We start from the raw sequence: 13,940 nt of genomic DNA, 5'->3' as shown, positions 1-13,940 counted from the left end.
TTCAGAGTGGAAAGGGGTCCAGAGACCAAAACCTTTCACCGCTAACATTGATATACATCAAAAATAATTGCAGCACAAAATGTGGAAGTGACCTGAGTGTCCATCTTGTCCATAACAGATGAACAGATAAAAAAGATGTGGTACATATACACATGGAATATTACTCAGCCATAACAAAGAATGAAGTAATGCCGTTTGCAGCTACATGGATGGACCTAGAGATTGTCATACTAAGTGAAGTAAGTCAGAGAGAGAAAGACAAATACCATATGATATCACTTATATGTGGAATCTAAAAAAATACAACAAACTAGTGAATATAAGAAAAAAGAAGCAGACACACGGATATAGAGAACAAACTAGCGGTTACCAGAGGGGGGAGGGGTAATGTGGGGATGGGGGATTGGGAGGTACAAACTATTGGGGGTAAGACTGACTACAAGGATGTAGTGCACAACACGGGGAATAGAGTCAGTATCTTATAATGACTGTAAATGGAGTACACCCTTTAAAATTGTATTAAAAAAACTTTTAAGGTGAGTGCAACAAAACACAGTATGCATTCTGAAAAATAACTAAAACAAAAGGTGTGCACTGAGCACCCATCAGAGCGCATCCCAAGAAGGGGCGGGATGGGGTGAACGCGATCAGTCAACCACGTGCCGGCCAGTCAAGAGCAGGGCCGGGATGAGAAGAGGAGGGTCCCCAGAGCCCTCTGTACCCGGGGCCTGCAGAAGAGACTGCTGTGGAAGTGGGCGTCTCCAGGTCAGAACTTGGTGTGAAGCCTGCCTCTTCGTAGCCAAGAAATTCTCCCTGAGCTCTGGTTTCCTGGCCCGTAGAGCAGGTGCACAGAGAGCCCTTCCCCAACAGGAGACGGCAGGAGCCAGCCTGGCAGGTGGGCACAGACCCTTCCGTGTCTTCACGCTCTGGGACCCCTGCCCTTGGGGGCGCTTTCCCCACCCCTGTGCCAGGAGCACACCCCACAGGAGCCGGGCTGCAATCACTGGGGTCCACCCCATGAACAGAGACGGGCCCCAGGAGCCCTCCCCCATCCTCCCGGCAGCTCCAGCCCCTCTGTCCCGCCTGAGCCCCACCCACTCCACGAGAGCATCACTGCCAACCTCCGTGCTCCGCGAGAATCTGCAAAGTGTGGCGAGGTCGGTCTCCACGTCACAGTGGGGGAGGGTGTTAAGTGGGTCAAACTGCCCCCCGGGGCCAGAGGAAGGGCCCCAAAAGGGACAGCAGAGGTCCTGCCTGGACCACCTCCATCAGACGCCAGCTCCCCGCGGCCCCGAATGGAATCCTGAGTCTTTGTGCGGGGTGGTGTCTGTTGAGTGGAAGAGGTAAGTCAAGGCTTGGGGTAGGCGGCCGGGAGGAGGGAGGCACAGGGCATGTCCCTGCGTCCCTGCGTCCTTAACCCAAGGACACAGAGCTCCTGACCAGAGCTCCAGGGGCGGCTGGGGGGGCCTTGCACCCACCCTCACCCCACAGTAGTACCCAGGCTGGCAGGGAGGAAGGTCTCGCTCACCACAAAGGTCCAGTGTCGGGGAGGGTCCGAAGGGGCTCAGAGGGGGAGCCATCTGCGGGAGGGGGCGCCCCAGGCAGAAGGGGCAGCAAGTGCAAAGGCCCTGCAGCCAGAAGGGCCCGTCTGGCCCCTGGGGCCCAGGGCTGGCTTGGAGTCCCCAGTCCCAGTCCAGCTTCCTCAGACAGAAGCCCCCTCCCTCCCCCAAGGGAGCTGAGGGAAGCATTTCTGGGCTCCTCCCGGCTCTGCCATCTCCACGGCCAGGCCCCCGACCCCGTTCCTCCCTCACCGTCCTCACGCCCCCAGGGGAGGCCGGCTGCGGCCCCTATGCCCCACTGCCGGGTGGGCATCAGCCTCTCCCTCTGCCGGCCTCCAGCCGTGTCCACCGCTCTCGTCCAGAGGCCGGTACCTGCTCGCCCCTCCGTTTTCCCCTGGATGTCTGTTGTCTCTTGAAATTCAGTGGGAAACTCAAGGCCAGGCAGAGAGGACAGACCCCCGGAACAGCCCCGAGCTGGGGTGGCCGCTGCAGATCCCTTCTCGGAGGAAGGCGAGGACCACGGCCTGGGGGGCCTGGCACGGGGGCTGCTGGGACCCCCAACAGGAGCGGATCCCAGGGTTGGGAGAGTGGAGGGGGACCCGGAGGGAGCATCCCCTCTGAGAAGTTTTGTGTCTGGAGGGGCAGCAGTGGTGGGGGTCGGGGAGGGGGACTGGTGTTTGGATGAAGGAGGAGCACAGGGGATGCTGAAGTCACACTTGGCACCCAGTGAGGGTACCGGCCAGAGCTGCCACACCCAGGGGGAGAAAGCTAAAGACGTGCCCTGGGGCCCCCACTCAACTCTGGCCTCTGGGGACGGGGGGGGGGTGGGTGGAGGATCCGGAGCCTCCTGCTGGGGACCCCGACCCCTGGCCTCCAACAGACCGGGAGCCACTGTCTCCACACAGCACCTCGCGGGAGAAGCCCCAGGCCACGCTGGGCCACACCACGCCACACACTGGGCCACGCCAAGCCACGCTGGGCCACGCCACGCCATGCCACACGCTGGGCCACGCCATGCCACACGCTGGGCCACGCCAAGCCACGCTGGGCCACGCCACGCCAGGCTCCTGCGCTTCTGCCTCGGGGAGCCCCCGTGCTGCATGCTTGCAGCCCCCAGGCCCTGGTTGCTTCCCGACTCTCACGTCTGAAGTGAGGACGCTGTGGGCTTTCGATAGCATCGGCTCTTCTACTTTGAAAGTAAACACCCCGAGGCGGCAGAGGGGCCGTGAGAACCACTGGCCGTTGGCAGCTACTGGTCGCTGTAAATCAGGACAAACCCCCCAAAACCAAAGTCAGAACCACGTGGATGCACAGGTGGAAGCCGGCGCACGGTGGTTCCTTCCAGCCCTAGCCGGCGGGGTGCCGGCAAGGCAGGCCGTGGCCTCGGGTTCCCTGCGAGCACAAGCCGTGTATGGTGCCCGCCACGCACTGGGGCCTGTCCACTCGCTCTGGCCTTGGAGCTCGGTCCACACAGACACCCTGAGCGCTGCCGCACGCCAGGCGCCCGCTGGGAACAGACAAGGGAGCCAGACAGGAGACGCCCTCGGGGACTCTCGTCACTGTCACCCGAGTCCACAGACCAAGCAGTGCTGCTGCTGAGATGCTTGCAAACCTCTGAGGCCCTACCACCCATGGCCCCCACACCACCTCCCAGCAAACCCCGAGCAGCTCAGCCCCCGGGGCCCACCCGTGAGAGGAGCCACAGCGAGCCTCGGGCTGGCCCACGCCGTCCGCGCCACACACGCGTGGGTCCCGGGGGCTCCCTGGCCCAGGATGTAAGACCCTCTATCCTCCATTTGGCAGGTGAGGACCTGCCCAAGGTCACACCTCCAGCACAGAGGTGGCAGCCCCCGTGGCCGCCCCCATCAGGAGGATGCCGTCATGGGGACAGTGACGTGGGGGGAGGGCGTCTCCAGGGAGCGTCCAGCACAGCCCCCTCCACGAGGAGCCCCCAAGCAGGCCTGACCTCCCTGTGCCCGTCCACATGCAGAGCCCCGAGTGGATGCCCTTCCTTGGGCTGGAGTGAGGCGAGCGTGTGGGTGACCTGCGCCAGCCGCTCTCAGCACCCCTGCCCAGCCAGCGGCCTCTCTCAGGCCGCCCTGGCTTTGCCTGGTGCCCACAAATCCTCACTCTTCTGGGTGCCCCACCCCACAGGGTCCTGGCTTCGCCCCCCTCCCTCCAGCCCCAGGGGAGGTGGGGAGGATGGCCTCTGGTCTGGACAGAGCCCTCCCTCTCCTGTCAGTGCAAAGCCGCCTCCTCCAGGAAGTCCTCCCAGATCACCTCTTCCTTGGGCCCTTAGTGTCCAGGCCTCAGTTACCAACCAGCTCAGCCCCAGATGATGATTGCACTCACGCCACCCCCACCCACCCTGGCATCATGCAAAGACGTTGGGATCCAGACGTGGGACCAGACAGACCTGGGATTCACCCCGCGCCTGCTTTGGACCAGGCAGGGCCTCTCCGAGCTCTGACTCTTAGCTCTGCCACATGGATGTTGGCCCTTCCCTCTTTGTCCCCTCAGGCTCCAGATTCCTGTCCTGCCCCCTTGAAGCTCTGACAGTGGCCCACCGCCCTGGAGTCCCAGCACACCGCTCGGCCAGGAATCGTGCCTGCCTGTCCCAGGCCAGCACAGGGACAACAGGCCCTGGCCACCACCGGCAGAGGCCCTGGCCAGCCCCTGTGTCCTGAAATTGCTTGACATTACTTCCAAGACCAGCCCAAGCCCCAGGGAGCCCCTGTCCTGCCCCACCTAACAAGCCCCTGGCAGGGCACTGCTCCGGGTCCCACAGCAGGGCCTTCCCACCCCTGCACTGGGGGAGACCTCTGCCCAAGGGGCTGGTGGGAGTCCCAGCTCGGTTCTGGGGGGCCGCCCACCTATGCCCACAACACCTCCCACCCCAGGCAGCCCGAGCCCACCCTGTGCCTACTGCACCCCCGCCCCACGCACCTCCGGGCCAGCTCCACGGCTGCCTGCTGGGGTGAGGTGTGTTCCCAGACCGCCCAGCCGGCGACCACCGCCAGCTGGAGGAGCCTGTTCTCCAGGTTTGTCCCGAGGGAGTGCTGCGCCCTAAAGGTCAGTGGGGAGCAGCGGGCTCTTCCCCAGTCTCTCCACCCGCCCAGGCGCTGGCTGCAGGGAAGGGGAGAAACAGGCCAGTCCGGCCCCAGGCCTGGGGCTGGAACTGCAGCTGCCCACCCCCTATGCCCCACGGAGGGCAGCAGCACCCACCTCTGCTCCACACCCCGAAGGCGCCTGCCCAGTCATGGACGCAGGCCCGTAGCAAGGCTGGTGCCCAGCAACCCGTGTCTCTCCACCCCCACCACCGGGTGGGCATCTCAGCCTCAGTGGCCCCTCTGCCATTCTCCAACAGTGAGAAACACCCGCTCCTCCTTATAGGATGGGGATACACGAGGTCCAGCAAAGGCTCTGCCTGGGAGCACCCCACCCCACAGTCCCAGGGCAGGGGTGCACCCAGCCCGGTGTCCGGCCGGCCTCGGATGACCCTGAGCCCTGGGATTGGGCAGGAGGGGTCACACAGTGAGACTGCCTTGGCTAGAATCAGGGCCCTCGAGCTGACCCACCTTGCCCCTCCTTCCTTCTTCCGACAGGTGTTCCTGAGCCAGGCTCGACGGCACAGCAGCCACCCAAGCAAGAAGCCCGTGTTGGGTGAAGCCGGCCTCCCCGGAAAGGGACACAGACCAGCTGGCCACTGGCTTGCCCACCAGTCAGCTGGGTGGGGCTGTGGGAGGGTGGGAGATGAGTGGCGGGGCTGGGAGAGTGAGGGGAGCAGCAGGGCCATGCCCACCCTCCAGGCCGGGCTCAATGAACGTCCCAGAGGAGGGACCGATCTGACAGTGGGAGGGAGTGAATGAGTTTGGTGGTGATGTCATCGAGAAGAACACTTGTATTCTACCGTAAGCTAATCACCACAGGGATGCTGCCTGCAAGTGTAAAGTCTACATAACGGCCCATCTCTGTGAACCCTGCTTCCCAGGGAGTGAGCATTAAGCTAAAATACCTTTGTTTAGCTCACGGGAAACATCCTGACCAGGCCCACGTGTGAATGACTGCAGGGAGGAAGAAATTCACACACCCCCTCCGGAGGCTGACGGGAACCAGGAAATGTTTGACTTTATTCCCTCCCCTTTTAGCACAAAAGGAGCCTGAATTCTAACTCAGGCACAATGGTCCTTTGGAGCACGGGCCCACCATCTTCTTGGTCTGCTGGCTTTCCAAGTAAAGTCATTACGCCTTGTCCCAACAACTCACCTCTCTATTATTGGCCTGTTGTGCGGTGAGCAGCGAGCTTAGACTCAGCCTGCGCCTGCTGGTGCGCGCAGAGTATACGCTTAATATCGGCATCTCCGTTCCGGAGACCAGAAAACTGAGGCCCGGAGGTCAGACAGTGCGTGTGAGAGGTACCAGTGGATGAGGTCACACAGCCGAGGTCACAGCAGGTTCCTGGCTCAGCACGCTCGGTTTGTACACAGCAGTGGACATCAGGGCCCCACGCTGGGGCTGGACCCCAGTCAGATACCTCTGCCCGGCGCGGGTGGCCGCTTCCCCGAAGTCCACACGGCTCTTCCCCTTCCTGTCCCAGGAGCCAGGACAGAAGTCACACGGTGAGGCCTCCAGCAAGAGCCCTCGTCCCTCCAGCCCATCCCGAATCCCAGAGCCCCAGAACACAGCGGGCAGCACACAGGGCTCGGGCTCGCCTGGCCGCCAGGGGACCCGGAGAGCTGACTTGATGAGGCAGGGACTCCTGTCTGTCCCTCCCACCCGCCTTCCCTCTGAAACCACCTCGTCTCCCTCCCTGGCCGTGTGGCCATCTCTGCACCCGGCGAGTCATCACTCTGTTCTCCTTTGGTTCTGATCCAGATTCGCTCTTTGGCGTGAAATTCACTCCCCAATCCATAATTCTACCCGCAACGTGGTGGAGCAGATGGGCCCACAGCACCATCTGCTGGCCATTCTGGGCTCTGACCCCAAACTCAAGTCACAGTAGGGGCCCTGGGGCACCAGCGGCAACCCCGACCAACCAGCCCCGAGGCAAGTGAGGACACCGGGGAGATCTGAACCCAGCTGGACCCCAGGCCGCACATCCCCAAGAACAGACGCTCGGTAACACTGCTTCTGGCCTTGCCCTGCCCAGTACGGCTGTGCTGGTTAGAAGACTGGGAAGGTGCAGTTCTGGGCAGGGAGCCGGGACCAGCCAGTGGGGGAGGTGCCCTGGGCAGGCCCCACCCCTCAGGCTTCCCTAAGGAGCCAGCCGGTGACCCTGAGGAAGGGGACAAGACCTCTTCCAGATCTGACTTGGTGCCGGTGGACACTGCGTCCATCTGTGCAAGCCCATAGGCCAGGGGGTCTCAGGGGCCAGCCTGTTAGTTAGGCAGAAACTTGTGAGGCCTCAGGGTCTCCACCTGGCCCCCGCCCGAGGGCACACCCCTGGCTGCAAACCAAAGCAACAGGTGGCCTCTGCGACTAGGAAACTGGGTACACAGACAGGGGCACCGCTCCAAAGCGACACGGGGGCTTCGGTAGCAGGAGGCACTGCGGGACCACGCAGGTCCTGCCCCTTCCCTCTAAAAGGTGCCTGCCTGCCGCTGGTGGAGGCCCAACGAGCTCTGAGCCTGTCCCCAAGGCCTGGTTCTGTGTCGCTGAGCTGTGCCAGCCTGTGCACGTACCCACAGCTGACGCCCAGGTATGGGAGAAGTGAGGCCAAGAGCTACAGCCTGTCTCAACCCACGCCCTCCCGGCCGAAGTCAGGAGGGCCCCGTGGCTCCCCCGCCCCCTCAGCCCACTTGCCTTCTTTCTCTCCTGCTGGGCCCACAGCTCCCCTTAGTGCCCACAGGACAGGGCCCTCTGGTCTGTCTGGGGTATCCCTGCACCCCCTCCACTGGGGCACAGATACAGATGCCATGACCTGCTCCAGACCCACAGCCCTCAGGGCACCCCCACTGCCTCCTCCCACTGCTCTCCCCCCAGGCCCCTCCCCCGGCCCTGGGCTGCAGCTCAAGTCCAGCCGTGGCCTGTGTCTGGGCGCCGGGCTCTCCTAGCTCCGTCCCCTCAGGTGCATGGCCTTCCAAGTTCCCCAGGCCCTCTTCGGTCCCCTCTCTGAGAGCAGCTGGGAGGGGTCAGGGGTCTGCACTTGTGGGGCCTGGGCAGCCGCCAGTAGAAACACCGCGGTTCAAGAATCAGAGCTCCCTGCTCCGCTCCAGGCCGCAGAGCACCTTTCCTGGGCCCGCAGTGGGGGTCGCGGGGATGAGAACACACGAGGTGCCAGCGCCCCGCAGAGGGTACTGCAGGGAGGGAGACGAGCGCCTTCCTTACTTCCGGCCCCAGGGGGCGGGCAAGTGCCTCCCCACCGGGCGTCGGCACGCCCCCTCTAGCTCCGATGCCTCTCGCAGTACCTGGGGGCTGTCTCCGAGGCCGCTCGCCACCCTGCGCCGCTCAACCCCCCACCCCGCGCACCCGCCCCCTCCCGCCCTGCGCCCGCTCCTCATCCGGGCCGTGTTCGCCCCGTACGGACCGCGCACGGAACCCACGGCCCTACCACGCGCTGGCCCCCGTCAGCCCCCGCCCCGCAGCAGGCCCCGCCCCGCAGCAGGCCCCGCCCCGCAGCAGGCCCCGCCCCGCAGCAGGCCCCGCCCCGCAGCAGGCCCCGCCCCGCAGCAGGCCCCGCCCCGGAACGCGCGCGCGCCGTGACGCACAAGGTCTGCACCGCACGCCGAGCCCAGCGCCATCAGGAGGCGCCGCCGCGTGGGCGTGGCTATCCGCTTTACCGCAGCCCCAGGTCATCACGATCTCCCCGGTCACCGCGATCTCCCCGGTCTCCGCGGGGAAATCGCAACCCTAGGCCATGGCCCCCGCGGCCGCCAGCCCCCCGGAGGTAGTCCGCGCGGCTCAGAAGGACGACTACTACCGCGGCGGGCTGCGGAGCGCGGCGGGCGGCACCCTGCACAGCCTCGCGGGTGAGCCCCCGCGGGGCCGTGGGGGCGCGAAGCGGGCCGACGAGCCTCAGGCCCTCCGGTCATCCCCCCGCAGGCTCGGCCAGGCCCTGCTCGCCCCCCCAAGACCTGAGGCGAAGGAAGGAGCGAGCGCCCCGGGCTTTGCCCCCTGCTGCCGGGGGCGGGGGTGGGGGCCGGGCACCAGGCGTGGAAGAGTCCACGGCTCTGGGGACACGGGGAGTCTCCCGTGGAGCAGCGGCGTCGGAGCCCAGTGGAGGGGCAAGAGCGTGGGGTGGATTCCAGACGACAGCGGGCTCCTCTTCGGAGTAGCCGAAGCGAGGCTGGGCCGTACACTCGGGTGGGTAGCCATGGGCAGGTTTTGAGCAGGAGAGGGACACGACAGGATCAGAACAAATGGCCCGTGTATTCGTTTTGCTAACACATTCACTTACTCTGCCAGACACTGTTCTCCGTGCTTCAGAACGTTAACTCATTTTATTCTCGACACATCTCTGTGAGTGGGACCTGTTGCTAGTCCCCTCCTTAGAGACAGGGAAGCGGGGATTCCAGAAAGATCTTGTAACTTCCTGAGGTCACAACCAGCAGTGTGGGGAGCTGGGATTTGATGCTGGATGGGTGGTCTCGGCTTGAGCTCCTGGTCACTGTACTACACTGTCCTTGTGGCCCTTCTGGGCTCTAGAGCAGTTGCCCAGGCGGGTCCTGGACGGGGAGGTGGCTACAGGTTGGTAAGTTCTCAGGATACTCGGTGGCCCAGGCGAGGCAGGTATAGATGGAGCAGAGTGGACAGCACAGGAGGCCAGGGAGAGAACAGAGTGTGGTTTAGGACAGTATCAGCCATGTGGAAGGGTGACGGGGCTGGGCCTTGGCAGCAGGAAGGAGGCTTGTTCCTAATCCTTACGCTGCACCACCCTCGCCCCAACCCCTCGGAAATGACGTGGTTCCTCCTCTCAGGTGCGAAGAAGTGGCTGGAGTGGAGGAGAGAGATTGAGCTGGTGTCGGATGTCGCCTACTTTGGCCTCACTACACTGGCAGGTAGCAGCCCCTGGCAGGATCTCAAGGCCCACAACACACGCCGAGCCCAGAGGACAGGAGAGGGGCTGTCAGCAGAGTGAGAAGTTTCTGGAGGTGCTTCTCAGTGCCCCCGGAGCTGGGCCGCATGCAGCCTCAGGAAAGGAGAGAACCCCGAACCCTTTCCCTAGGTGGGAGGCCAGGCCCTGAGCCCAGGCTGGGGCCTCTGGAAGCTCTGCAGTACCCCTGTCACATCTGTCTGGGACCGTTTCTCCGTGGCTGAACCCGTGGCCCTAGAGGGGTCCCAGCGCTGAGCCCGGTCACGGGGCCTGGGCTATGAGGATTGTAGGGACCCAGTACGGAAGTCGCTGGCAGGTCCCTGCCTGTCTCTCTCACCGGTCCCTCTCCCCACAGGCTACCAGACCCTCGGGGAGGAGTACGTCAGCATCCTGCAGGTGGACTCGACCCAGGGCCGAGTGCCCTCGAGGTTGCGCCGCGGGATACTGGTGGCGCTGCACACCGTCCTGCCCTACCTGCTGGACAAGGCCCTGCTCCACCTGGAGCACGAGCTGCAGGCCGATGGTGACGGCGCCTGGCCCTCACGGGGCAGCCTGGCCCCCGGTGCCCGTGGCCAGTCGGGGACAAGACGCTGGATGCGCCGGTGCACGGCCGCCTTGACGGAGCAGCAGCAGGGGACGCTCCTGCGGGCTGTGTTGGTGTTCAGGCAGGGTCTCGGGTGCCTCCAGCGTCTCCACGTCGCCTGGTTCTACATCCATGGCGCCTTCTACCACCTGGCCAAGAGGTTCACAGGCATCACCTACGTAAGTCACAGGTGCCCCCTGGGCCCGCTCTTCTGCAGGGGACCTCCGTCCCCGAGCACAGTCACGGGGCCAGAGCTGAAATCCTCCACTGGAAACGTGAGTCTTGTCAGGTCCCGTTTTGCTGAAAGACCTGCGCAAGTCTGGTTTCCGTAAACTCTGAGGGTAGGGCGAGTCTGTCTTCCTGCCGCCAGCACATGTGGCCGCCCCGCTCTGTACCCTGAGCGCAGGCCTGGGGCCCTGGCTCCTGGGCCCCGTGCCCACCCTTCCAGGCCACCCTGACAAGAGGGTCAGGTGTAGGGACACCCTGATGGTGACCCTACAGCGACCCTGTTGCCGCCAGCATGCCCGCTAGCCTCCCCTGGGCTCCGCCCACCGCAGGCACTCTGACCGTCCTGAGTCTCAGCTGATGCCCTTGCTCCCAGGTTCACCCGGAGGCCTTCCCTCGGGCCCCCTGCCTCCCCGGAGGTCTCCAGGCTCCCTTGGCAGTGCTGTCCCGGCACGTGCACCCCCTCTCCTGAGCCCAGCCCCAGTCCTCACCGCGTTTGCTCTACCTGTTAGGTAGGGTGTTTGTTAAGCTGCTGCCACAGAGGGGCCTGGAAACACGGGCTCGACCCAGTCAGGGCATTGGGGGCTGCCACGGGGCTCTTCCTACACAGGCAACCAGGGCCCTGCCCCTCGGGCTCCAGGCTCTGGCCAGCCTGGCTGACCTGACTGTCCCCATTCCCCGGGGGGAAGGAGACAGAAGCCGGGGGCAAGCAGCTTTCCCTTGGGGGACGTGGCCGGGAGTCCCAGCTGCGGAACATCACCCGGGTAGGCTGGTGCCTTGCTAGAAGCGGGAGCTTCTGTTCCTCTCACGGGGCTGAGTAGCAGGTCTGCCACGCTTGGCGTCCCTCCCATCCCACTGGGCGCCGCTGCTCAGGCTTCCCAGTTCTTGGGGGCCTGGTCGTCCCCCCTCTCCCCGCGACACCTTGCCTGCAGCCTAGTGACTGCAGGCTTCGAGGTCCGTGGCCATCCTCGCTCAATGCTGGGCTCCCGCCGGGGGTGATGCCCTGAGCTGTCCAGCTGTGCCCCCCAGCTGTCACCCAGCGCAGAGCCTGCCAGGCGCTGCTGCCCCATCCCGCAGCCAGAGGGCAGGCCTTGGCTTCGTCCCACAGGGGAGGCCTGGCCCCTGGGCCACTCAGTGCCTCACGCCAACGGATCATGTGACTGTCCCCCCCTCCCCGGGTCCCTGACAGCTCCGTGTCCGCCATCCGCTCGCAGAGGACCCTCGGGCCCGTGCCAGCTACAGGCTGCTGGGGCTCGTGTCCCTGCTGCACCTGGCACTGGCCGCGGGCCTGCAGCTCTACGGCTTCCGGCAGAGGCAGCGCGCCCAGAGGGAGTGGAGGCCGCAGCGTGGCCTGTCCCACCGCAGGTGCGCAGGGCTGTGCCGGGGCGGGGGCTACCCAGCGCCACACGGAACTCAGGCTCAGTTCTGTCCCATCGTCCCCCCTCTCCTGCCAGGAGCTACACAGAGAGAGCAGTTTCCAGAACCTCGCTGTGCACCCTGTGCCTGGAGGAGCGCAAGTACTCGACGGCCACGCCCTGCGGCCACCTGTTTTGCTGGGGCTGCATCACCCACTGGGCCGACACCAAGGTGAGCGTCCTGAGCGTAGGCCCCCAGGCTACCCCCGCTGCACTGGGCCCGCTGCCTGCCTCCACAGCCACGCTTGTTCAGTGGGGGGGGGGGGGGGGGGGGGGGGGCTGGCTGTTTTTAAAAGCCCCTGGCTGGGATGGAGGCAGGGAGCTGTGGTGGCCGGAAGCCTGCTGTGACAGCTCTGCTCCCAAAAGGAAGGCCCCAGCCACCCACCTGGGAACCCTCGGAGCGAGAGCCGTCTGCTCGGCCCTGAGATCTCAGGGTGTGGGGTCCAGGAGGCCAGAGCAGGGAGCTCTGCCACCTTACTCCTGCACTGGCTTCAGGGAGGGGCCGGTCCCGGGCCCCCGTGTACCTCCGCCCCGTCTCTCCTCGGGGCCTGAGGTCAAGCCGCCTCGTTACTGGGATGTCCTGTCCACACGCTGCCCAAGGAGCCTTCCTCAGGGCCTGCAGGGCGCGGCGGCTGCAGCCTCCTCCGTGGGGTCCAGGCCGCTCTGCGAGGCCCCGGGGCACAAGCGTGCCTGGCAGGCAAGGGGCTGACCTTCCCGGGCCAGGAGGGACCCGGCCCTGAGGGTGGGGACAGGGGACCCGTGAGCTCACACCCAGAAACTCCGAGAGGTTCAGGTCAGCCACGGTCGTTCCGCGGCCAAGCGCCCTCCCTTGTCCCAAGTTACCCGTGGCCTGGCCATCTCCTCGCTGGTCACCGTCCCTGCTCTGCTCCCCGACTGCCTGCATCATCTCAAAAAAATGTTTTTCTGTCCTAATGGAGATACACGTACATCCGTGTTTTACTGGAGATGCCAGTCGGGGAGGGACCCCCGGGGTTGTAGGGGTCACAACCCCTGACCTTCCTCCTCCCCCCACAGATGGAGTGTCCCCTCTGCAGGGAGAAGTTCCTCCCCCAGAAGCTGGTCTACCTGCGGCACTACCGCTGACCCGACGGAGGGAGGAACCCAGGAGTCTTTCCTGATGTCAGGAGGAAGTTTATTCTCAAAGTTGACTGTACTTGCACAGAAATCATGAAACTCTCAAGTCTTTTATTCTTTTTCACATAAGATATCGTGCCAGCCGCCGGGGAGGACAGGCGCTGGACCTGGACCTGGCCGTGAAATGGCTTCAGGGCAGGTTGGGCAGGGCCTGCAGGGCTGCCAGCCAGACAGCTCAGCACTTAAAGAGAACTTCCCTCCCTTCCCCAAACCCGTCGTTTATATCCAATACCAGGCACACAGTGAGGGCAGGGCCAGACGGGCCAGGACTGAACAAGGGCCGGGAACCAGCAGCCTGCCTTCCCAGCGTGGTCAGTCTTCCAGCCCAAACGACCCACAAACCTTAACCCTCGTCACTGGAGCTGGCTTTTGGGGCGAGGGGGCACAGCCCTTCCCAGAAAGGAGCTGTGATTGCCCCCTAACACATTTGGCAGATGCCTTCGAATAAATGTCAAGTTTGTTTCCCGTTTTAGAAAATGGAGGGCTTCCCTGGTGGCGCAGTGATTAAGAATCCGCCTGCCAATGCAGGGCACATGGGTTCAAGCCCTGGTCCGGGAAGATCCCACATGCCGCGAAGCAACCAAGCCTGTGCGCCACAACTACTGAGCCTGCGCTCTAGAGCCCGCGAGCCACCACTACTGAGCCTGCGCGCCTAGAGCCCGTGCTCCGCAACAAGAGAAGCCACTGCAATGAGAAGCCCGCGCACCGCACCGAAGAGCAATCCCTGCTCCCCGCAGCTAGAGAAAGCCCGCACTCAGCAACAAAGACCCAACCCAATGCAGCCAAAAATAATAAAATAAATTTTAAAAATAAAATGGAAGTGTGTGTCCTGGCCTCTGAACACGAGCCGTCTCCTCCTGCTTGGAGCGCCTGGCGGGCCCCAGCCAGCCTGACCCACTGAGGCCACCCGTCTCCAAAGCTGGTGGTGGGCCAGCTCGCCTACACCGGCTCACTGCTGTGTCCAACACACT

General features: G+C 64.2%; 1 protein-coding gene across 1 annotated transcript; it reads left to right on the top strand.

Moving 5' to 3' along the window:
* The first annotated feature begins 8,415 nt into the window (after positions 1–8,415).
* On the top strand, positions 8,416–12,918 carry PEX10 (peroxisomal biogenesis factor 10). Its single transcript, XM_065891710.1, has 6 exons — positions 8,416–8,527; positions 9,476–9,556; positions 9,947–10,353; positions 11,589–11,764; positions 11,854–11,986; positions 12,850–12,918. Exons 1-6 carry the CDS (start codon positions 8,416–8,418, stop codon positions 12,916–12,918), a joined length of 978 nt encoding a protein of 325 aa, XP_065747782.1.
* The last annotated feature ends 1,022 nt before the right edge of the window (positions 12,919–13,940 follow it).

The sequence above is a fragment of the Phocoena phocoena genome, chromosome 1, assembly GCF_963924675.1.
Source record: "Phocoena phocoena chromosome 1, mPhoPho1.1, whole genome shotgun sequence".
Lineage (NCBI taxonomy): Eukaryota > Metazoa > Chordata > Mammalia > Artiodactyla > Phocoenidae > Phocoena > Phocoena phocoena.
Note: the sequence above shows the minus strand (reverse complement) of the source record. Positions and strands in the feature narration are given on the sequence as shown.

Bases quoted from the DNA above. Each gene is read 5' to 3' on its own strand.
- PEX10 (XM_065891710.1), top strand. From the start codon at position 8,416: ATGGCCCCCGCGGCCGCCAGCCCCCCGGAGGTAGTCCGCGCGGCTCAG. The intron at 10,354-11,588 runs GTAAGTCACAGG...GGTCCCTGACAG, and splicing joins GGTTCACAGGCATCACCTAC to CTCCGTGTCCGCCATCCGCT. The intron at 11,765-11,853 runs GTGCGCAGGGCT...CTCTCCTGCCAG, and splicing joins CGTGGCCTGTCCCACCGCAG to GAGCTACACAGAGAGAGCAG.